The 25535-nt window shown below is 42.0% G+C and overlaps 1 protein-coding gene and 1 pseudogene across 3 annotated transcripts in view; one reads left to right on the top strand and one right to left on the bottom strand.

Annotated features, from left to right (window-relative positions):
* INTS9 (integrator complex subunit 9) overlaps nucleotides 1–25535 on the top strand; it is a 110744-nt gene that overhangs the window by 50073 nt on the left and 35136 nt on the right. For all 3 annotated transcript variants that reach the window (XM_029203250.1, XM_029203248.1, XM_029203249.1), the window contains 2 exons: nucleotides 14514–14634; nucleotides 15737–15871. In XM_029203250.1, the coding sequence (XP_029059083.1) occupies nucleotides 14514–14634; nucleotides 15737–15871 (256 nt within the window). The remainder of the gene's footprint in view (nucleotides 1–14513; nucleotides 14635–15736; nucleotides 15872–25535) is intronic.
* Nucleotides 11234–14524, bottom strand: LOC114884328 (annotated as a pseudogene).

The raw sequence follows: 25535 nt of genomic DNA on the forward strand, positions 1-25535 counted from the left end.
GTCACGTGCGTTCCTTACACTCCTACCCAAGTCCACTCTTCTCCAGCTACCTCGCCACTGGGTTCATCTTTCCCTCTAGGTCCGTGATTTGTTTGCCATCTACTTAACTAAACTTTAGAATGTCTTGGCTTTTGTGACATTCTTTCTACTAGGATATGAATATGTAGCTAGGAGAATATGCTGTGGTTTTTATACTGTAACTGTCTCAGAGTTTGAGCACGTGAGTCTCCTCCTTTATGCATTCCTTTTTGTACGTGCTATTTATTTTATTTAACTTATGTAGCACTTGTTATGTGCCAGACACTCTTCTCAGTGCTTTATTTAATTCACTTAGTTCTTTAACGTTATCATTTTACAGAAGAGAAAACAGTCACAGAGAGGTTAAGTAAGTTATTCAAGGTCAGCCAACTAGTGGGCAGTAGGATTTGGATTCAAACCCAGGCAGCTGGGCTAGTCTGGTTCCAGAGTCCGGGCCCTTAACGCCTGTGCTGGGCTGCTTCTCAGCCACATACAGGCTTCTCACGGGCATGTGAGCCCCCTCTCATGTGAGGGGAGAAGTAACATAACTGTGCACATTTTCTCCTGTGTTTTATGGATCTTCTTGTTTCTCTGTTTCCTTGACTGGGGATATGGTGTCTGTCTGGCTTCTCATTAGGAAACGCCTTCTGGACACGCACTTGTCTGAGTCTTCTCTGTACACATGGATGGCTTCCTTGATCTGTCCACCCACCCACTTGGTACAGGTCCCCTCCTGTCCTCGTTGTGCGTGCTTATTCTCAGCTCCCTTCCTCCTGCCCACTGCATGCCTCCTTCCCCTATTCTCCCTCTCCCACGTGCCCACTGGCCCACATTCAACTCACTTCTCTCCATCTCCCTCCTTAGAAACCTGAGGACTTTGTTTTCTTTCCCTGTGGAACACGTACATCTTGGCTTCCCTCACTTCCTCCTTTTAAATTTATACCCTTAAATATTCTGCCACAAATAATTTTGGCACACCAGAAATGATGTTCAAAGGTCACTGTTTCCTGAATCCCAAACCCTGGGCTAAGTCTTAAGGAAGTCCAAGTCCTTATCTTGCCTTTTTTTTCCTGTGACCTTGGGCAGAGTCCTTGGCAGTTTTCTTTGCTTCCCATTCTTTGTAAAATACAAGATAACTGGCTCACCAGAAAAAGGGCCATCATATATTAGGGAAAAAGGTGAGTTGAACTTGAAGGAGCAGAGGACTAGGGAGGGGGCCAGAAAGTTATTTCCTAAGGTGCTTAGGAAATCGCCCTTTTTAACAAAGGTGCTAGTTGAAATAAAACCTTGAATTTGGGGCTTCCCTGGTGGCGCGGTGTTTGGGAGTCCGCCTGCCAATGCAGGGGACACGGGTTCGTGCCCCGGTCCGGGAAGATCCCACATGCCGCGGAGCGGCTGGGCCCGTGAGCCATGGCCGCTGAGCCTGCGCGTCCGGAGCCTGTGCCCCGCAACGGGAGAGACCACAACAGTGAGAGGCCCGCGTACCGCAAAAAAAACCCCAAAAAAACCTTGAATTTGCTGTCTCGCCACCAGGTGGGCAAAAATCAGAAGCTGTTGAGAGCTAACTTGGTAGAGAAGAAGTTGGGCCAGTCGGAGACTGTATTTCATTACTTCATGCATCCTGACCATAGTTCTGATCCTGGTCAAGCATTTTGTTTTGGCTTTTGAGTGTGAGATGAGCCATAGTTACTGACAGACAAAGAGAAGAGTCAAGTTATTGGAACGATTGTGCTGAGGTGTTAGACAAACCAAGAAAGCTGTGTCCTGTTTTTCTCTTGGAGAAACTCAGCATAAATATTAGAAGTGGTAGGAAAATTTGAGGAGCTATTTTTTAATTGACATCAGATAAGAGAATTCTTTTGAAATATTCACCTAGAATTTAATCTTGGGCCAGAATACTAAAAGTGCTGCATTTGAACATTTATGCTGAAGGATTTACACCACTTTAAAAGTCCCCTCCGTCATGAGCTAGTTGATATCAAGTGTCCCAAGATGCTGTGACATACTGTATTGAGAAGCACTGGGGTTTTTTGTTTGTGTTTTTGTTTGTTTGTTTTTGCTGTCTAGTACAGTGACTAAGTGATGTGGGCTTTGTCTTCTATTTATTTATTTATTTATTTTTTAATTCCTGCACTCTCCTTGTCCAGTTCCTATAAAATAGGGGTCACAAACTCAGATGCCTCCAGGGGTGAGGAAGGGGTTTATAGGTAAGTACAGGAGTGAGGTGGGCTGCCAGGAATTGTGGACCAGTGACCACACCTCTCTAAAAGGGCAGCTGACACACGGCTTCAGCAGACTTTTGGCCGTATGGGAAAGTGAGCGCATCACTGCCAAATCTTCCCTTTTACTTTTTTTTTTTTTAAAAAGAAGCTCTAAATCTGGATGTTTTAAATGTGATTTTTTTTTTCATCTTTAAAAAATGTTGGCTCTCACATTAAAGTAAAATTCTGTATGATCCAAGCAAAACACCTCCATGAGTTGGATTTGAGCCCCCAGGTTTTGACTTATACTTAAACCTTTACAGGCAGTCTCTTGGTTAAATGTCAAGAATTAATGCATCTTAGTAGCTTAAGAATAAGACCAACTAAAAAAAAAATGAATTAAAATCCTTCAGATTCATTGGTTTCTGACAAACTCCTTTAAATCACAGGAAGTTAGTTTGAATTAGCATTTGATTTAGTATTAGTATGTTTACCAAAAAAAAAAAAACCCATTACTCTTGCTTTTTGGCAGCTGCCTCACTCCCTGTCTCAGTCGACACTGCTCCCTGAGATTTATTAAGAAGTTAGCCATCCTTCTTCCTCATTTTGACGTTGTAGCTTATACTTCTTGAAAAAGAGATTTTTGAAGGGTAGGAAAAGGAGAATCCCTTACAAATTTTCGAGCCTCTGACATTCCCATACGCACTTCAAAATTTAGGTTTTTAATGGGAAAATTTAAAGCACAATATTCCACTGAAGAAACTTACCCAGCCTCTAGTATTTTTAATATAAGGGCAGCATTTTTTGTATAAGACTAGAAATTTACAATTATAATTAAGAATAAATCATTACAGGGTATTGTCATAATCCTCTGACAAGCATTAAGGAGTTAGGCATTAATATGTTCCTGGCTGAAGTGTTATGGCAGTTTTCAGTACTCAGAGCTTAAAATGTGGGTTTATATCTTTCAGAAGACGTAAAATTTTTTTAAAAAGCATATTGTACTTGAAGTTCCTCTGCTCTGACACTCCTTGGGTATTTATAGAGGAATTTATCAGGTCTAACTATGTAGTAGGAAGAAAATTAAAGCTATGGGCTTGGAGGTCAAATAGACAGGTGTTTGAGTTCCTTCCAGACCTGCTTCTTAGCTGCAGAAGTTTATTTCTTCTAGGTTCTGTTTCCTCGTTTATAAAATAGAAATAATATTAGCAACTTCACAAGGTTGTTGTCAGGACTAAATGAGTAATACAAGTAAAGTCCTTAAAACAGTGCCAGGCACACAATAGGTGCTCAGTAAACACCAACAACCTTTCTCCCTTTAATGATACACTTGGTTCACATAACCCCCTTTCAGTAACCAGCACATGTCTGCCTTCCACAGCCTTATTTATCTTTCAGTGCTACCTTTCCTGATGAGAGCAAAGTAGTATAGTAGAAGGAATATTGTTTTCCTAATCCCACTGTTGCCTCTAGTTAGCAGTGTCATTCAGATTCTGGGACTCAGTCTTCTTTTCTGTAAAATAGCGGAATTGAATTAAACTATCTCTAAGTTCGCTTATGTTATAGTTTTTAAAGATGCCCTTAAGCAGGTGCTCAGAGAGTGGCAGTACTTTGATGGAGTCGTCACAGCTTTGCAGTTCTTCAGCTTTGCACTTCCAGAAACTTAATCATTTCATTTCACTCAGAGTTGATTAGCCTCTGAAGACTGGTTTGGGCTAACTAAACTCCCAGGATACTGACTGAGAAACAAAAATCCCATTTAATTACTTTATCCTGAGATATCTGTGTAGCTCCAGAACTAGGGTGGTTCATCTGTCTAGGACTCTCTGTTCTGGGCAGCAAGTCCACTTAAAGAGATCAAATTATAGGTAAGAGGTTTTTGATGAGCATAAAATTAAAGCAGAGATGGTTTAGCCCCTCTCAAGAATTGTTTCTATCATGCTTCGGTAGCCTGAGCAATTGCCATTGTATTTTTGAGAGAGAAATTGATCTAAAACAAAAAAACAGGGATTATAATCTGGTTTCAGTTTAGTATTGAGAAGTGCTTGATCTTCAGGCTTTACTTTTGGTAAATTCCATAAAGATCACTCTGCTAACCCATCTCCACCCCACCCCACTCACATGTATAGTAAGCACACTTCACTGTAATGAGAGGAAAGAAACTTTACTGCTTCTTGTATTCTTTGTATTCTGCTCTTATATTTATTTTGTTCAGTCATTCACTCATCAAACACTTAGAAAAAGCCCAACCAGTGTTTTATTTATAAGCTTTTAAGTGGTCCCTGTGGACCTAAAAGTCCTGCTCTTTTAAGAAAACACATGATGTTGTGCTGGTAGGATGGAAGAAGAGACAGCAGAGCTCTGGCATGATGTCAAGCCCTGGGAAAAAAGTTTATTAAGCACTCAAGTGTGATAAGAACAAAACAAAAAAATGAAATCTTTTAGAAAGTACTTATTAAGCATTTAGACTCTGAGAACTTGACTTTGATAAATTGGAAAGCCAGAAAAAACAGAACTAGTTCCCATTGGGTTTCCTTATCCGACTTATCCTTAATCAGCCAATAATCCTAATGGCTTTGAATGGCTCTGTAAATGCCTCTTTAATTATGGCCTCAAGCATAAGGAGAGTTTTAGGGAAAGCTGAGTTAGACAAGATGTTAGGAGATAGAAGGAAGTAATGAGGAAGTGACTAAATATTTCAAAAGAGTAAAAAAGATGTTAGCGAAAGAAATTTGGGGGTATAAATAGGAAATTTAGAGGACTTCAGTCTCATTTGTTCATTAACTACCAAGTGCCTGGCATTGTAAGTTTTCAGGGAAATGCCCCCCAAAGTTTAAGGCATAGTCCCTGTACCCAAGGAGCTTTTTGAGCAGAGATTGCGTACTAAGTGGCAAGACTCAAGCTGGGTTTGGCAGGTTAAGCAGGGTTTGAATGAGGGAAGAGATCGCTCCAAGATAAGAGAACATTGTGGGCAAAAACATAGCAACATGGCATGATTGAGAGGGGACTGGCTTGGTTAAAATCAGCCAGTGCACACCAGGAAGGAGAGAAAAACATTGAAAGCTAACCTTGTACAAAAGAATATTGAAAGTTTCTTCTTTTGGAAAAGCCAACAATACATTTGACTAATTCCTAGTTTAAATCTTTTGTCTAGCTGATAGAAAGCTTATCAAAATTGTTTGTGAAAACATAGTCACCAAACCTGTGTGATAAAGGAAACCTCTAACATTTCCAAGGAGAGAAATGACAAATAATTAGTTTTAGATCTGAAAGTAGTGTAGTCAGTATATAAGGTACCAGAATAAGATACCCAAAGAATTTAAGCATAGAGTGAAGGGGAGGAATTCATAGGCACTGAATATCATAGATATATAATGTTAATAATATATATTATATATACACATATGTGTGCGTGTGTGTGTAATTTCTCATTTGCTGTGGTCTTCAACAGTTTTTGAAGGAAACATTTTACCCTCAGTTTAGATATATGAAGGGAAAAAAGAGGGTAGGTAAATTATTGAATATTGCAACTAAAGCAACTAAATTAGGTATGAAGACCAACCTTCTACAAATGTTCTGTACAATTAGAGTTTGTAAAAATGTCACTGATGAGACCTGAGAAAAGCCCAGGCTGAGTTGAGGTATTAAAACACTGCCTCTGTACTAGAACATGGCCCAGAACACTTCCTAACTTATCAGTAATTCTGGGTCTCCCACCAGGCTCCCCTTATCTCAGGCTCCACCGGGAGGATCCCATTCTTGGCTCACTCACGCGGTGGTTGGCAGGATTCAGTTCCTCAGGGGTGGTGGGTAGCCGAAGCCTCCCTCGGGTCCCTGTCACATGGGCATCTCCTCAGAGCGTCTCACCACGTGGCAGCTGGTTTCATCAGAGTGAACAAGAGGGCAAGAGAGAGACTGTGGACGAGCAGGAAGTCTTGGTCTTCTGTAACCTAATCTTGGAAGTGACATCTTGTCACTTTTGTTTGTCACAGTCTCTTCACTAGAAGCAAGCCGGTTGGTGCAGCCCACACTCAGCGGGAGGAGCCCAGGCAAGGGGGTGAATATGGGAGGCGGGGAGCCTGGGGAACCCTGTCAGAAGCTGCCTGCCACCGAACCCTAAGCTGAGCAGGTCAGACTTGACACCAGAGTCATTGGGACCTGCTTGGCCTTCCTCTTCCGGCTCACCGGTCTGTTCCTCCCTGGCGTTTTTAGCACCTCGGCGCACACTTACTGGTGCCCTTCAGATAAAACAGGCATATGGATCAGCGGAACAGAATAGAGAGCCCAGAAACGAACCCACACACCTATGGCCAGTTAAAGAACGTGGGTCTAATCTAGCTGGTGTGCGACTTACTAGCTCAGCCTCGAGCCAGAGGTGTCTCAGTTGCAGGGCCTTGGCAGAGCTAAGGGCAATTAAAACAAATCCAACTGAGATGAAAGATGTGGTTGGGCTGCGTTTTTATTCACCACCCTCCCCACTCTAGCCACTCGCATGATAGCCTTCCAGCTCTGGTGTAAACGCTTCTGCTCCTATCCAGCCCAGAGTAGAAGTCTTTATTTTTTGTGAGGGGCAGTCATAGGAAGCCCAAGCCATGGGGCTCCCTGATCTGGAGGAATTTAAAGGAGGAGCTAAAGCAGGGGAGTAATATGGGTTCTTCCTTCAGCCCCTCTAGAGCAGTGCCTGGGCCACTCAAGTTCAGAGTCATTGCTGCTCATCAGAGTAAATCACCTTGGGTGATTTCAGCACAGTCACCTGTACTGAAGTCCACTACAGTATTGTTGGAAAATGCATGTTCTGGGGCCACGATGGCTGTGTATATTGGAGATGGTTGGAGACAGTCCTTACTCAGCATCTGTTCTGTGCCAGGCGCTTACGTGCATTGTATCATTTATCCCTCACAGAACAGCTCTAAAAAGGAAGTTATACTCTCCCTGTTTTACAAACGAGAAGACCGGCTCAGAGGTGAAGAGGCAGTGCTGAGATTTAAACCTAGACAAGTCTGTAAATCCTCCACTTTCCCCATGATGTGCCTCTGAGAGAAACCTCTCCTTCCTCAGAGTGGGTGGCAGAGAGTTGCAGGGGTGCGGAAGGAGAGAGAAGCAGTAGCAGCAGCCCCTGCCAGTAACCTCCTCCAAAGAGAGCTTCTGTGCCACTTCCCTGGCTCTGAGACTTGGGCCATCTTCCCAAAGAGCACAAACGATGTGTACCTGACCTAGACGAGTATCTCAAGACCTGAGAAAAGGTGACAGGTGGTCTAGATTTTAAAGCAGGAGTGTTGTGCACACAAAATATGACGAAGAGGACTGTGGTGGAATGTTACAGGCTTCAGGGAGCCTGGCGCCGCGAGAGCTGTTTATAGCTCAGTATATAGAATGTAGGCCAAGGCAGGACCTCGATAAAGAAGGCCTTATAAAGTCATGCTAAGAGTCTTGGATTTTATCCTGAATGGAATGGTGCACTGTTAAAGTGGAGGAGGGGAGTGTGTGTATGTGTGTATATGTGTAGATTTGCATTTTCAATATATCCTTTAGGCCCTTCTGGGGGTGAAGGCAAGTGTGCAGGCAAGGATGACTCATGGCTTTCCACATCTCTTTTATTGCTTTGTACTGTTGTAAAATTTTTCCTAGACTTAAGTTCCTTGTGAGCACAGGCCTTTATGTTGTACCTGTTAAATCCCTTACAGGACTTAAATTCTATGGCCATAGTCGGGGCTAAGTAAATATTTATTGACTAAATATTGTAAAACCTAAAGCAATTCACTACACATAGGACAGATAAGTGACATAAGAAAATCCTCAGATAAGTGAAATAAGAGAATCTTCACCTGTTTATGCAGAAGGTAAAGAGAAGAGTTGTTGATACTTTATTGCTGGAGAAACAAAGGTGAAGAGAATTGGAACATCATGACCTGTGTGCTATTTTGGCTAAATCTCTATTCCATGTTTATATGACCAGGAACATGCACTTCACTGGCCATACAACATTGTTACAGTTTTTTTCTTCTTCTTGCACAACTCTTTGTTTTCCCTTGAGTTAGTAATTATCTTGTTTGCTTATTTGCTTAGTTTTCTGTGTACATATTACTAATTTATCTCTAACCCCTCCTGCATTTGTCTAAGTCTCTCCTCAGTATGTTCAAACTCGATGGGTGGCCTAACAATTTTACCTTCTTGAAAAGTCGTCTCCCAGAGCCTTCACTCTTGCCCTGCCTGGTGTCAGCTGCTCTTGGGCCTATGGCATGGCATTCAGTTTAGGACTTTCTCCACTGTGATCCTGAAGATTTCTTTGCCTCGTTCTTCTCTTAAAAGCTCTGTTTTCTGGGCCTTTCTTTTTTTTGTTTACGCCTTCATTTTGCAGGGCACATCCTCCAGCAACTCCCTGAGAAAGAGCGCATGGGAGGTAAGTTGTCTGAGACCCTGCACGTCTAAAACGTCTTCATTCTACTCTCACGCTCTGATAGAAATGTGAGTTAGATGTAGTTTTCTCATAGAATTTTGAAAGCATTGCTCTATTTTCTTCTGTCTTCCAGAAATGCTGTTGAAAAGTCCAATGCTGTTGAGTCTACATCTTCGATATGTATCCCGTTTATCTCTCTGTGGACTTTTAGAATCTTCTCTTGTTCTTAAAGTTTATGATGATGTCTCAAACCTAAAGACAGTTTACATTCATGTGTTGAGCTTAGTGGGCCCTTTCAATCTAGAACAGTGGTGGCACCTATGGCCAAGTCTCTGTTTTATGGCCACATCTGGCCTGCCACTGTTTCTATAAATAAAGTTTTATTGGCACACAGCCAAAGATTTATTTGTCTGTTTTCTTTATGATATAAATATTTTCCCAGAATATATCTGGTGTTAATTCTTCTGGGTCAGTATTTTCAGGTATGCAATGTGTCCTTTCAGTGTATAGTTTCTTTTTATTTCACAGTTATGGTTTTTATTATTCTGTTCCCTTGCTTGGATTTCTGTAAGGAGCTCCTGTTATCTGTATGTTGTATCTTCTATATTCTAGACTTAATAGAATACACTATAGCATAATCTCGTTCGGCAATTTCATTGTGAAACCCCTGGTGTGAGTATCTTTTCGTTGAGTTTTTTTCTTTGGTGCTGATCATATTTTTCAGAGAAGCTTCTTCTAGTCTCCTACCCTGCAGGGTATAAGCCTAACTGATGGTGCTCTGATCTGAGGAGAAGAAAATTGTTACTCTCAGTATGTAAACTTTTGCTTAAGGTGGCTGCCTCTAATTGTCAATCGTTTCTCCTAGTCCAGACTCTTCATTTTTATTCTCTCCAGAAAACAATCTGGTGACATGCCTGGGAGGGGAAGGGTCAATTGCTGAGCCATATGGAATAGGTGAAGAGAATTGGAAGGTTCTATTTCTTAATCAGTTTTTTCTAGGAATTTTCTTTTTTTTTTTTTTTTAAATAAATTTATTTATTTATTTTTGGCTATGTTGGGTCTTCGTTTCTGTGTGAGGGCTTTCTCCAGTTGTGGCGAGCAGGGGCCACACTTCATCACGGTGCGTGGGCCTCTCACTGTCACAGCCTCTCCCATTGCGGAACACAGGCTCCAGACGCGCAGGCTCAGTAGTTGTGGCTCACGGGCTTAGTTGCTCCACAGCATGTGGGATCCTCCCAGACCAGGGCTCGAACCCATGTCCCCTGCACTGGCAGGCAGATTCCTAACCACTGCGCCACCAGGGAAGCCCAGGAATTTTCTTGTGTTTAGGCTCACCTTCAATCTCACTTCAAGACATACCTATTGTTTCCAATTGCTGAGCTTTTTGTGGGTTTGCAGTATAAATTAAGTCACTTGAATTGAAGTTTCCTGGGTCTGCTAAGTCAGTTATCATTTGTCTTTTTCCTTTCCACTTTCTAAAATGCTGTTGCTATTCTCTCTTCTCTTATCTCTTTGTCTGAAGTGGTGTGTGTGTGTGTGTGTGTGTGTGTGTGTGTGAGAGAGAGAGAGAGAGAGAAGCCCTTTACTGTTGTTCAGTGATAGTTAAGGAGACAGCACAGAGCAAACGTACAGGTTCAGTTCTCCAGAAGGCCCTTCACCTGTACTGTACAGAGAATCTCAGAGAAGTCACTCTTCAGGCCTATTCTTGATTGTGTTCGAGCAAATGATAACATGTTTTTCTAATGACACATTTTTGTTTGTTTGTTTGTTTTAATGGATGCCCCTGATGCTGGTCTGGAAGGTTGAAAAATGTTTTTTTTTTCTCTTTTCTATATTTACATGAAAATAATTCATCTTCATGCTAAATACATCGTTTACCTTACAGGAACTTTATTTTTGAATTTAAAAAGTTTGTGTTTTTGTGCTTTTTTTATTTTTTTTCAAAGCAGTTCCATGCATTGTGGATCAGAAATTTCTGCTGGCGGGCTTCCCTGGTGGCGCAGTGGTTGAGAGTCCGCCTGCCGATGCAGGGGACACGGGTTTGTGCCCCGGTCCGGGAAGATCCCACATGCCGCAGAGCGGCTGGGCCCGTGAGCCATGGCCGCTGAGCCTGCGCGTCCTGAGCCTCTGCTCCGCAACAGGAGAGGCCACAACAGTGAGAGGCCCGCGTACCGCCAAAAAAAAACAAAGAAATTTCTGCTGGCTACATTGGCTGAATGTGGAAATCATTGATTTTCACAAAGATGAATCCTGACTAACATTAATTGCAAACTCCATTTTGAGGGCAGTATAGGAATTTTTTTTCCTTTCTTTTTTGCCATGTTTTACTTTAGTTTGTCCATCAATGTGCCTTTCATCTTTTAAAAATACACCACAATGCTAATGGCATGTTCTGTAGCTTTTTGTTTTGTTTTGTTTTCACTTGGATCAAATGGTTTTGACAGACAGAAAAAGATTTGTACCACCCTTTCCTTCGTTAACAGCTATTGTAATTTCTTGGAACTTGATTTTCACTTGGTCAGTTAAGACAACGCTTGTTTTTTGCATCAGTTTTTTTCTCTCTTTCTCTCTCTTGTGTGTGTGTGTGTCTGTGTTTGCACATGCGCGTGTGCAGGACCAACCTTCAGGCTTATGGCTTGTGGAACCTTCTCTTAATTTAATGTAAAACAGAATTCAATGATTAGCAACATCACTAAAAACTGACCCAGTCTCTTCTCATGAGTCACTGACACCTGTTGAATGTGAATGGTCCAGTGTCCACCCCAGAAGATGCTACTAGGCTTCACAGTTAAGAAGCACAGAGGACTGGTGACCACCCTCCCACCCCCGCATCACACGCTTGGGACAGTGCCAGGGGTTTTCCTGGCACAATTTGATGCCCAGTGCCACGAGCTTGGGTCTGCTCTTGGGGGGACCAGGGGTCCTTCCTTCTCCTCAGTTGCTTTATGGGCATTCACTCAGCGAACCCAACTGGGTGCACATCCTGACCTTTTAAACCTAAAGGTTGGGCCTGATCAATGGTTACTTTGCACACGTGCCTTCCAAGTGCTGGATGTGTATCCCCGTGGCATTATCGTTGTCGTCCCTGTGGATTCAGCCACGGGTTTCTGACAAGCTGGAGGAAACAATGGTAATTTGGGCTTTTTCGGTTTTGTCTTCAGATAATGAAAAGCTTTTGTAAAACAGCTGAGTGTCAATATGAGTTCTATGGCTTCAATCTCCTTTAAACATAATATTCTTAAGGGTCCAAAACAAAGGAGGGGGGAAATTTAAAAAAAAAAAAAAAGAAACAAAGAAAACCAAACCAAAAAAAAAGAAAAATGAAATAATAATAAATTGCTGGTATTGCCACAAATCATTAGAAATCCCCTGACATGCTGAAACCAAATGGCCATAAGTTCAAAACAAATCAGTGACTTGTTTTTAATTTTTCGTGGTTTCCTTTTGTTCTTTCTGCCCCTTTGCCGTCAGATTGGTGATGTTATTCAAACAGGACCGAATCCCCGCCAAGTGCAGGATCGACCCCGCCGCCTCTTTCATCTCGTCATCGCTCTCGGGGGGCTTTCCCGTGCATCTCTTTTTGAGAGGCAGCATGTCGCTGGGGATCTTCCTTGCCTTGGCGAAGTGCTGGTGTTTCTTGTGCTGGGACGCATAGATGCTGTCCCCCAGAGCATCCTTGGCCTCCTTCGGGCTGCATTTCCTGTCATCCTCCTCCATCTCGCTGTGGCTCTCGTGGCTCTGGAAGCTGCCCTCGCTGCCATTCTCGCTCCCCTTGGTGGCAAACTCGTAGTGGTCGTTGACCAAGGAGGAGGAGAGGGAGTCACTGGCGGGCGAGGTGCTCCTGGCACTGAAGGACTTGGCACTGCTGTAGTTGTCATCCTCCTTGGGTCTCCACTGCCCACTAGGGAGCCACAGGACGTCTCGCTCTCAGTCCGCATCCGGCAGCTGGTGAGGCCATTCTTCCCGGCTGCTGTCATTCCAGTGGGAGTGATTGGCAACGGCCGGACTCCAGGAAACAGGCCTCCGCTCCGAACCTGCGTTCCGTTTTGTATCACTCTTGGAGGAACTGCTTGTATCTCGGGGAGTATTCAAAAGCATTATGGCACTGGCAGCATCAATGTCAGGATCTTGTAGAAAGGCTCCATTTCTCTTAAAGAAGGTGCTATCTTGCCAGAGGGGTGGACCTGATGTGCTTTGTTATGCCTGAGTAGAGGCGGGAGGTGTATTGAACACATTCGAGTGTGGGTGATAAGGTGTCTTTTTCAAAGCCTGAATTAGACTTTCTTTGTCTGTACTCTGGATTAGACTTTGTACTCTGTACAATGACCCTTTCCCAATACTCTGACTCCTCTCTTTGTCCACTTTCTTAAAACACTTATTCAAGGACAAATTATGTCTCACTGAGTTTTTCCACCCAGTAGGTGCGTTTGCAAAATACGGAAAATGTTCCAAGATCCAGTTGTAGATATCCTTTCCCGGCAGGCGCTTGGTTGGAGAGTCCTCAATAGCCATAAATATGAGGCAGCTGAAGGAGTAGGCGGGCTTGCAGTTGGGGTTCTGCCTGGCATCATAGGGCATGTCGGATTGGGCAGGGGATGGGGGCGTGTCATCGTCCAGGTCCTGGACGGGGCTGACGCTCTGCAGGACCGAGTCCCCAAAGCTCTTCAGCAGGTTCTTGCTCTCGTGCAGCCAGTTCAGGTTGGTCAGCTCTTCATCTTCCACGGCCCCCTCTTCTAATCGGATGTCAGGCAGAGAAAAGTCGAGGTCATCGCCTTCCTGAAGGGCCTTGGAGAAACCGCTGCCCCGGTAACACTGACTCAGCCCACTGGAGACACTAATTCCTGAGCTTTCTGGTTTCTCACTGGGAGGCATGACTGGACCCATTTACGTGAAGGCTCCTGGCCGGAGCGGGGCGCGAGGGCTCAGGGGCGCTACTGCCCTTCAGCGGGAGCCAACAGACTTTCGCAGGTGCCCAGCGGGCATCGCTTGGTGGACCAGCTAAGGACGCGAGGGACGGGCTCAGGCGGCAGGGACGCGGGGGTCGCAGCGCGGCATGGGACCTGCGACGCGCCGCGTGTCCTCCCACCGGCCCCGCGCTCTCCCCGCCCCGCCTACCTGCAAAATATGTTTTATTTTCCACTTTCTGCCAAGCCTCAGTTGTGTTTAAGCCAGTTCTTTTCCATAGCTTTGCAAGCCCACAAGTAATGTTTATTTCATTTATCTTTTGTGAACAGGGAAGACAATGTGAGGTGTCATACAGAAACGCTCTATATTAAGATGTATATGATAAGCCCCAGAACAACCACTAAGGAAATAACTAAAAAAGAAAAAAGTAACAAATCAAGAAAGGAATTAAGAGGCTATATCAGAAAATATTCACTTACTGTTTTTAAAAAGTAGTAGGGGAGGAATAGAGGAACAAAAAAGATATGTAATATATAGAAAACTAAAATTAAATTGGCAGACATAAGCCAACTACATCAGTAATAACATTAAATGTGAATGGCTTAAGCAATTCAATCAAATGACAGAGATTATCACATGGGTTTAAAAAAATAAAGACAAGAAGAAGACCCAGCTATATGCTGGATAAACAAAATAGAAGATAGAAAAACAATAGAGAAAAATCAATGAAACCAAAAGTTGATTCTTTGAAAAGATCAACAGAACTGACAAACCTTTAGCTAGATTGACCAAGAAAAAAAGGAGAGAATACTGCAATTACTAGAGTCAGAAATGAAAGAGGGGAGAGTACTACCAACCTTACAGAAATAAAAACAATTAGATTCCTGTGAACATTTAGATATGCCAGTAAGTTGGACAACTCAGATTAAATGGACAAATTACTTGAACAAAATCCTCTATAGGTAAGAACTGACTTTATGATACATTTGCAGGCTGCTGCCTTCTCCTCTCAAGGATGCAGTAGAAGTATCAACCTGGAGAAGATGCTATACAATGCAAGAGGTGAACTCTGCCCTTAGTAAAATCCAGCTGGTGGGATATTCTCAGAAAATTGTGAGTGTTAATATGATTTTAAGTGACTGATGAATGCTTCCGATTCATACTGTTGTTCTTTGGAAGGATCCTATACTGCCTTTTTTTTAAGTATCTCTTTTTTTTTTTAATTTATTTTGGCTGTGTTGGGTCTTCGTTGCTGCACAGGCTTTCTCTAGTTGCGGTGAGCGGGGGCTACTCTTCGTGCGGTGGCTTCTCTTGTTGCAGAGCACAGGCTCTAGGAGCGCGGGCTTCAGTAGTTGTGGCTCGGGGGCTCTAGAGTGCAGGCTCAGTAGTTGTGGCACACGGGCTTATTTGTCCCGTGGCATGTGGGATCTTCCCAGACCAGGGCTCGAATCTGTGTCCCCTGCATTGGCAGGCGGATTCTTAACCACTGCACCACCAGGGAAGTCCCTAGTTTCCTTTTTTAAGCCACTCAGTCACTACAAATCTTGTACTAGTACATAGTGAAAAGATAGAACATCTGTTGTTTTCCTCCATCTTTCCCGGGTTCTTATTGGCACTCTTTCCTAACCCTTACATTCCCCATCGCTAGCTAGCATGTAATGAATCAGGAGAAAGGCATCTCATCCTGTTTACTTTAGAACAGTGACACCACTTTACGGATTTTGGACTAGTGAAATAGGAAACAGAATAAAAGAGATCAAGAAATAATTTGGCAAGTATAACTTTTGAGCTCTGACCTGATCGTGATAAGGGTTCCCATTCCTGTTAACTTGTGCCCAGAGCCACTAAATACAGAACAACCAAGATATTAATTCCTAACCTGAAAAGGGAAGGAAAAAAAGAAGAAGAAAACTGAAGTATTTGTCTCTTCGGTCTGTTTCATAATATAGCATCTCTGCCTTTTAATGAGTGAGGCCTAGGTGCCTGGTGCCATGTGGATAGACTGAATCTCTCAGAGATGTGACAAGTAAAGACTGTCGGATGTGTCTCCCAAATGGTTTCCATCATCTTTCTGTTTTACTTTAAACTTTCTGGTTCACTTGAAAATAGTTTCTAAGTGGAGAAGAATGTTTCTGTTATTTTTCCCTGTGAACTTATCTGGCATGACTGTACTGCTGAATGCTCATCACACATTCTTATTGTGGTTCTTTTCTAGGAACTTTTTGGTGCAGTCCAGGTGACTCCTTTAAGCTCTGGCTATGCCCTTGGAAGCTCCAACTGGAGTATCCAATCCCATTATGAGAAAGTGTCTTATGTCTCTGGATCCTCCTTGCTTACCACACACCCCCAGGTAATTCTAAATTCTCTTTTAACAGCTCAGCTTTTTGGTTATTTACCCTAAATTCAGAATGTGTCCAAAGTACCATCAGCTGTTTTTAAATCTTCCTAATTTCAGTTTCTACAAACACTCTTTTTTTATTTTATTTTTTATTTTTTTATTTTTTTTTTTTGCGGTTCGCGGGCCTCTCACTGTTGTGGCCTCTCGTGTTGCGGAGCACAGGCTCCGGACGCACAGGCTCAGAGGCCATGGCTCATGGGCCCAGCCGCTCCGCGGCATGTGGGATCTTCCTGGACCGGGGCACGAACCCGTGTTCCCTGCATCGGCAGGTGGACTCTCAACCACTGCGCCACCAGGGAAGCCCACACACTCTTTTTTTTATTGTGGTAAGAACACTTAACATAAGATATACCCTCATAATAAATGTGTAACTGTACAATACATGATTGTTGACTGTAAGTGCAACGTTGTATAGGAGATCTGTAGAGCTTACTCATCTTGCTTACCTGAGACTTTATGTCCTCCTCTTTATCAGAGTTAGAGTATTCGTGTCCATAGTTCCTCTGTAAGATCCTGCTGCCTTTAGGTCACCTCTAGGATTTAGAGATTTCCCAACACTTCCAATAACCAGAGCCTGATGAGTGTAACAGAGATGATCACTTGTTTACTCAACAAATATTAATTACTTAATATTTACTAAGGGCCTACTATGTGTCAAGCGCTCATCTAGGTATTAGAGATTCAGTGGTGACCCACAGACAAAGTCCCTTCTCATGAATCTGCCTTCGTTGATGTATAGAGAGAGAATGGTGTGCTGAAAATAAATGAGCAACGTAATTCCAGATTCTGACACAAGTACTGAAAACAACAAAGCAGAGTTATATATAGAACGATGGAGACTAGTTTAAATTGGATGGTCAGAGGAAGCTTCTAGGGACAGTCTCATTGGAACTGAGACCTGGAGAAATGAGGCATGTAAAGCTGTGGACAAAGCATTACAGGGACATGGCGGATGAAGGGCTCCTAACACCAGAACAAGCTGGGCATGTCTGCAGAGCAGAGGAGACCATTGTGATTGCAGCATACTAAGTATGATCAGGACATGTCCAGGAGGTTAGCAGACACCAGGCCATGTAGGACTTTGTGGGCCATGATGAGAAATTTGGATTTTATTTGAATGTATAGACTGAAGCTATTGGAAAGTTTTAGGTAGTCATTCATTATCAGTCACATTGGCAAGCACCTAAGTGCATAAATATTGTTATAAATGTTAGTTATTCCATTTTAGGTATTTGTAAAGAATTTATTGTTCATTTCATAGATCCTGGTTCTTTCCATGTTTGTAAAGGAGGGCAAAGGAGATTAGATATTGTTAGTTAGATATTGTTAGTTAGCCGGTGGATGGGGGGCTGGATGGATAGATAGATAACTTGGGGGAGCCCATGTCCCATTTTAATATAGGAAAAAGAATGACTGCTGTAAGTCCAGAACAGTAGGATTCTTCTGAGCTACCACTCTGCATTGTTTTTGTACCTTTTTTATAATCAAGTTTCATTTCAGGGTCTAGAGGGAACAAGTGGCTATTTTTTCCTATAGCTAGCAGAATTCTGGGCCTTTCCCGCTTATTGAAATCAAAAGCCCATCAATGTCATCCTAACCTGCTTCATTGAAACAAACTTTTTATCGGCAGCTTCTATCATTCCTGATATATTCTCCCATAAAAGACAGAAGGATGACTTGGCTGCCAACTCTTCCAATTTGTCCTGCCTTTGCAATACTATTGATGTAATTTCCAGTAAATTATACTTACAAGGTCTGTAAATTTAAAGGGAAAATAAGGTCTTGAAAGTAATGAGCAGCATACCTAAGTAATTAATTTTAATTTCTAGCTGGCAGCCACTATTGTATGTAAAAAAGAAAGTAAATTAGATTTTCTTTTACCCAGATAATTGGATTCTATATTGAATTAGCAGGGATAAGGAAAGGTTTGGTTTGAAAACACTTGATATTTTACTTCAGAGGTCAGCACACCACCTGTTCTGGTAAATAACGTTTTGTTGGGATACCGTCACACCCGTTTGCTTCATGGGTTGTTTGTGGCTGATGACACCCTATCACGGCAGTTATACTTTTCGACTTTATAGAAAAGGGCCAATCACCGATCAGCTTTAGTAATGGAACCCCACGACCTAGGAAGAATGTGGCGGGCAGCTATACTGACCTAATAAGCATATGGAAATGAGGCTTTGGATTAAGCCTGTAACAGTAAGAATGGAAATGTGAGTTAAAGAAACATTGGCAGATCTTTAATTCAACAAACATTTCTTGAATAACCGCTGTCTTCAGGGAAGGAAAAATACAAGTCAAAGATCTTATGCCTGGACGACACTGAGAATGATGATAATGACACTAATCCAGTTGACAAGGAGGAGTTGGCGGGGGTGGGGAGGCGGCTGTGGTCATTAGTTTCAGAAGGGGGTGGTGTGTGTGATGAATAGGAATTAGAACATGGGACAGATGGAAATGCAGAGCTGGAAGCTGGATATGAAGGCAAGCCTGGAGACAAATTGAGAGCCATCAGATTTTTTAAAATATATAACATGCTGAGGATTAAAGACTGAGCTGTGGGAAACAGTGGAAGGAAGAAAAATGGTCTTGAATAAGAATGTTTGGAGAATTGAGGCCAAAAAAAGTACAGCATCCCAAATGGAAAAGGAAGAGAACTAGCCTTTACTGAGCACACCGTCTCAGTATTAATTTCTTAAATCGATCTAATATTCAGCAACCATGGTGAATTCTCATAGTAATTCTGATATTTATCTGTTGATGGTAGTATCTGCAAAGAAGTAAGAGTTTTGTCACTAAGCTTCCAATCCTTGTATCTTTTCTTTTTCCCATCTTGTAACTAAGCTCTCTAGTTCCATGTTAAACAGAAGTGATGATAGCAGCATCATTGTTTTATATCTGATTTTAAAGGGAATGCTTTCCTAGTCTCTTCATTAAATATGATGCTTACATGTCTTTATTTGTCAGGTTAAGGAGTTTCTCCTCTGTTCCTAATTTTCTGATTTTTTTAAAACCAGATATAGGTGTTATTTTTATCAAATACTTTTTCTGAGTCTGTGAGTTAATCATGTGATTTCTTTCACTGAGACCATTAATGTAGTGAATTGTAATGTTAACTTTTCTCGCATGTAACCATCCTTGCATTCCTGGGGTAAATCTTACTTGATCATATAATTTATTCTTTTTAAAATACCTTCCTGGAATCATTTGGTCAGTATTTTATTGACGTTTATAATCTGTATCCATAAGTGAAAAATGGACCCATACATTGTTTTCTTGTACTATCTTCATTTGTTTTTGGAATCAAGGTACATTAGTCTCATCAGATGATTTGGGCACCTTTCCCTCTTTATCTGATGGCCAGAAATTTACAAGATAGGGATTATCTTCTCTTGAAAGTCAGATTCCCCATAAAATTACCATTTTAATTTTTTTCATAGCTATTGAATTATATTTTCTGGGTCAAAGGTATGCCAGTTTTGCAGAAATTTGTCCATTTTTCCTAGGTTTTCAAAAATCATACACATGGAATTATATGTGTACAATTTATATTTTAAACTTTTGTGTAATTCTATTTTCATTCTAAATTTTTTTCATTATGTCTTTTTTTTCTCCCCCTTGTTCAGACTTGCCAGAGGTTTGCCTACATTACTGATTTTCTTCAAAGAAAAATTTTTGCTTTCAGTGGTTTTTGTTGTATTTCTATTCTCTGTTCTGCCCTTTATTATTTCCTTCCTTGGGTGTACCTTGCTGCATTTCTTTTAATACTTAGCTCATTTGTTTCAGTCTTTCTTTGCTCTCCAATAAGTATATTTAAAGCTGTCAGTTTCTCTCAGTATCATTTAACTGTTAAATGTTGATATGAAGTGCTTTGTCATTCATATCTAAGTATATCATAATTTCCTTCTTAATGTTCCTGATTTAAATAACCAAAGGTTATTTTATAGTATACTTTTGTTTGTTTCTAGTCTATCCCAGTATGGTTAGACTTCGCGTTAGACAAGACTTTTGTCATGTTATACTTACATTTCAGGATTCTTTTCTAATTTTCTTTTACATTATAATAAGAGTATACTGATTCTTTGAAATTTGTTTAGTCTTACTTTGAAACGCAATCGTTTTCGGTAAATGTTCAACATATGTTGGAAAAGACTGTGTATTCAGTGCTGAGTGAAAATTTCTTCTGTATGTATTTATTCATTTGAGTCTGTTGTGTTTTTAAGTCTCCTATCTTTCCTTAGCTACCAGTTTCTGAAAAGGATGTGTTATTGGTTGATTTATCTATTTCTCCTTATAGTTTTACTGATTATTGCTTTTTATATTTTTAAGCTGTATACTCAGGGGTATATATGTTCATGTGATCATTGTGTCTTATCGATCAATTATTCCTTCTATCAGGATGTTTTCTTTTTTTTCTCTATCAAAACTGCATTAAAAACCAGGAGACTTTTTCCCCTTCCATACTTGCCTGCTAGTGTTTTTCATCCCCTTTTTTTTTTTTTCACTCTTTCTGTGTCCTTTTCTACTGAATCCCTTGTAGACAACATAGTAAGGGATTTTTTTTTTCCCTTTTTCAATCTAGAGTCTCTTTGATTAGTGAAACCGTTTATGTTTCTTATAATCACTATTGTATTGGGGGCTTATTTTTGCCATCTTCATGTTTTTTTGTTTGCTTCATTCTTTTCCCCATGTTTTCTTGCCTTCTGTTAGAAGTCTAAATTTCCTTCTGCAAGGTTGAAGACATATATATCTTTTAACTTTTTATTTTATATTGGAGTAAAGTTGATTTAACAATGTTGTATCAGTTTCAGGTGGACAGCAAAGTGATTCAGTTATATGTATACATGTATCTATTCTTCTTCAAATTCTTTTCCCATTTAGGTTGTTACATAATATTGAGTAGAGTTCCTAGTGCTATACAGTAGATTCTTGTTAGTTATCCATATATATTTTATTTTTATTCTTCTGGGTTATTCCTTCATTTGTCCTTCCTGTGAGTATCTTATCACTGTCTGTATCTCTCCCTCCAGAGCCACACCTTCCTCTTGTCCCTCCCATCTTTTTCCTCTTCCTTCCTCCCACCTTCCCCCCTGCCCACCATTGTCAGTAGGGTCTAGAAATTTAGTCCCATGTTATTTAAAATATACGTAGGGTGGTGAATATATCACGTATTTAGACCACAGTGAACTTTGTTCTTTTTTCTTTCTTCCCAACCTTGTTTCCCATAAATCTCATAAGCCTTCGAGATTTACTCTTATTTTTTCAAGAATACTTGAGGAATGTTCACCAAGAGGTAAACTTTATGAGGCCATGGACCACTAAGAACATCTTAGTAGATGGGTGGTGGCTATCAGGAAGAATGAGGCTAGAGATGTTTTGAGAGCAGGAAACTTCTCTCCATTTGGGAACTTCTGCCTTAGAACAGTGGTTCTTAACATTTTGTGGGTCATAGACCCACAAGCCTGGTGGTAAGAATTTGATGAGAACTTTTTTTTTTTTTTAATCTGCACACCTACACAAGGTTTTACATTTATTTTCTGGAGACTGAGTTTATGGAGTCCTCAGAACCCCATTGTTATTCATCAGGTTAAGAATCCCTGACTTAGAACTTTGGAAAGAATCTTCTTTTTTGTAAGAAATAAATTTTTTTTTAATTAATTGAGAATTTCTACCCAATGAATTCCCTGAAGCTTCTGATGTTCACAGCCCTTGGGGTTGGAGGAGGCTGGTAGCTGGCATGAGAGAACGTTTCCTTCTACCCCACACTGCCCATATTTACTCTGTCTCCCCTTCCTATCCTTCTCCCTTTGGAGTTCAGGGAGTTCAAACCTCCTGGTTTGTTTTCCGGAGGTCTTAAAGACTTTGGCAGTAATAAATGTAGATTCTTCGCTTAAATCTAAAGAAAATATCTTAAATTTGGAGTCCTTGAATCAGGTTTTTAGAGCTCAGGCAGTTGCTTGGGTTGTTTTGCTCTGTTTTTTTTTTTTTTATATTCTTCCCTCTGAATTCCCCAAATGTTTTGCTGTTGTTTATGCAGTTCTTTAATCTAGATGCTCTGCAGTAAAAGGTTTTCTTGGCTTTTTGGTTTTTCTACTGTATTTTATTGTATTGTAATAAATCAGTGACTTGCTCCAGATCTTCGTGTGGATGTACATGTTAGCATTTTTCAGCTAGTCCTTAGTCGTCTGATGGAAATACCTGTAGGCTGCTACTTCTCGCTCCAGACCTGGCTTCATGGGGATCTTACAGTCAATCAGGTTCAGTCCTTGGGAATTTTCTAGGAGTGTCAGACTTACCCTGGTACAGAACTGGGGGGTTAAAATCACATGGTTACCCTCATGCACAGAGCAGAGCTGGGGATGGAGGTCAACACAAAGACATCGTCCCGCATCCACAAAACTCATGTTAATATAGGTGGTTGAGGCTTCCTTTGCTCCCCTGGTAACCTGGTCCCCATGGAACACCTGGGCTTCAATTCTGCACTCCCTTCTGTAGCATCAGAGCCCACTGCGTGAGAGCCAGGCCTGGGCTGAGTGTTGACCCGTCAAGAGGGGGCAACCTGAAAACTATCACTTCTCTGGGCCTCAGTTACTCTACGGAGACCAGATGACTGACATTCTTCAGCATCACATCTCTGTACAGCTGTCCCTGGGATATGTCCACGAAGGGCCCACTCTTCCTGGGTAAAGGACACAGCCATGTCCGCGAAATGTTATTTAGGAAAAATGTCTGGGACAAACCACAGCATACAGTTCCTTCCTCATCTGCCAGGGCTGTGGGCAGGAAACTTGTTCCTGTCCATGGGTGCAGCCCCAAGTTGTCCCAAAGCCTCGGCCTCCTCAGGTTGGTCCTGAGGAAGCAAAGCTCTGTCCTCACTGGCAACGTAGCACCAACCAGTAAAAGTTAAACTTGATGTATTTGGGGGCAGGAGCGGTGAGGAAGCTGAGCTACACACGGTTTGTGGTTGGTTTGGAGAATGGGGCTCAGTAAGCAGATCCCATGAGGCGAGGAGGGAGAGACTGAACAACTTGCTGGACTCCTGTCTGTTTCTTTCCACACTTGCTGTTTTGTTTCTTCTCTGGCAGACAGCTTCTCTCTGCAGAGTATTTCCTTCTCTCAAAAGTAATATATGCTACTTACGTGCATTCACTTGTTTATTCATTCCTTCCTTCCGTCATCTAGTCTGTTGTATTTCCTAAACCTCTGCTTTGGGCACTGAAATGCGCTAGGCTGTAAGGGGAACATAGATGGTTAGGTGCTGGGTTTACACAGGTTATCATAGAGAAAGAAGATGAGTGCACACAGGACTTTTCTCCAGGGTACAAGTGATTGATCCTTTCAGATTAGAAATCCAGTGAAGTGCCATGGGATTCAGAAGTAGGGTGCACCCCTTCCTGTTGGGGATTAGGAGACCTCTTGGAAGAGTGGGCTTTTAATTGGCCTTAGAAGGCTGGGTATGATGTGCTTCGTGATTCGAAATATACTTCCTACTTTCTGTCATCAAAGAAGCATAGGTCATTGGGTCATTAACTTTTTCACGGATTCCTCCTTTTCTGCCTTTAAGCAAATCGGAGGGGTTTTAATATGGAAAAAGGCTTTCAGAAGACTGTCTCATCACCTGCTGCCGTAGTCTCTCTCTTAACCATGATGAGATTTCTCCTGTTCACCTTGTTCAACTCGGTCTGTGAACATTACTTTCTCATCTTTTACCTCCTGGATTTATTTCACATCTCTGACTCAACAGTGATCAGTTTCTGGTCAAACAACTTTTTCCGTTTTCCACAGCATCTCACAGCTGCACCATTCATCAGTCTCTTGTTGACATTCTTTTTAGTCTAGACTTCTGTAGCAATCTTTTTGTTGTTGTATTCCTCTTCTTGCTCTACCTGATCTTTTGCCATATTATGGGGTGAGTGCACCATAAACTTAACCTTTCCCAAACCCCTGAGTTTTACAGGTAGGAAGCTCTTCACTGCATCTTGTACTTCTCTTGTCTTTGCCCCTCTCCCACGTTCCTTACAGTGTCCCTCCAGCCTTGGCCCTAGACCCACTTCTCTTTTCCTCACTCCAAATGAACTGACATTTCTGTTACGTACTTTGATGAAGGTACCTAGCAGATCTCCATATATATCACATGCCACTGTTTTATCTTTAAGCTCAGATTAAATCATTTCCCTACCCTCAGAACACCTGCAGCTTGCCGATGCTGGACTTATTATTGCCTCCTTATTCTTTTAAATCACTGCATCCGAATTTCCCTTTGACTGCATTTCTGACTTCAGATTTTGGAGCATGTTAAAGTCTGCTTTCTCCCTTGTCCTGTATATTCAATCCATTCCCCAAAGTCTGTTAATTGTTTTGTATGATGTGTAGATCTGCTTCTTCCAGCTCCTCAAATGACATGAAGTTGTAATTTTTTTCCCTTTATGTCTGTCTGGGCTGCCTTCAAAGTGTTCTCCGTCTGTTTGGTCTCACTCCCCTTCTTTCAGCTATTGTCTGTGTTTATTGTTTAAAAATGTCATCCTCCGGCTTGAGACCATTGACTCCTTATTGCCTAGCCTATCAGTCTTCACGATTCTGACCTTTTAGGCCCTTAACCAATAATACTTTCTCTCTTTTTCCTAATTTCTTTTCTCAAATAAATCCGTTTGGCATCTACAGGCTGCCTTCCCCTGCCCTCTGCCCTCCCTGGCCCTCCTCCCGCTGTTGACATGCTTATCTCATGTTCCTGACTTGTAGTGCCTGTTTCCTAGTGTGGAATGTTCTCACTTTGCTTACCAGAATGCATGTTCTTTTCATGTGTTCATTTATCCAGTGAATGTTTATTTACTGTTTGCTGTGTGCCAGGCATCTTGCCAGGAAGTAAGGATACAAAGTCCTTGCTCTCAGGGAGCTTCATAGTCCCATGGGGGACACAGACAGGTAAACAGGCGATTACAGTTCAGTGTGGTTGGTGCTGGGATAGTGAGTCTTGGAGGCCATGAGGGCACATGTAGGAGGGACGTCTTGGTGTGGGGGGGTTGGGGGAGAGGGGTGTCACTCAGCCATTCCAAAGTCCGCCTGAAATTGAGTCTTAAGTTCCTTAGCCAAAGAGAGAAAGAAAGCTAGAACCAAAACTTCATCTGCCAAAAAGCCATATACAAGTAACCTCCCCTGGCCTAGTGCAGCCCTCTAGTCTGCATTCGTCCTGGCACTTAGATACTCAGTGCAGACTCAAGAAATTTGAATTACATTTTTTATGGCTTTTGGGAAAATCCTCCTTTTTGATTATACATACTTGTTTTCTCTTCAACTCGGTCATAAGCTTCTAGGGCCTAGAAACTGGATCTCCTTTTTCTCATGCCTTGTGCAAAGTGTCCAGTAAAAATTAATCAGCAGAGGGGACTTCCCTGTGGCACAGTGGTTAAGAATCCACCTGCCAATGCAGGGGACACGGGTTCAATCCCTTGTCTGGGAAGATCCCACATGCCGTGGAGCAGCTAAGTCCGTGTGCCATAACTACTGAGCCTGCACTCTAGAGCCCACGAGCCACAACTACTGAAGCCCATGCACTCTAGGGCCCGAGTGCCACAACTACTGAGCCCACATACTGCAACTACTGAAGCCTGCA

This window comes from Monodon monoceros, unplaced genomic scaffold (genome assembly GCF_005190385.1).
Source record: "Monodon monoceros isolate NGI ecotype Baffin Bay Population unplaced genomic scaffold, NGI_Narwhal_1 Super_Scaffold_5, whole genome shotgun sequence".
Classification (NCBI taxonomy): domain Eukaryota; kingdom Metazoa; phylum Chordata; class Mammalia; order Artiodactyla; family Monodontidae; genus Monodon; species Monodon monoceros.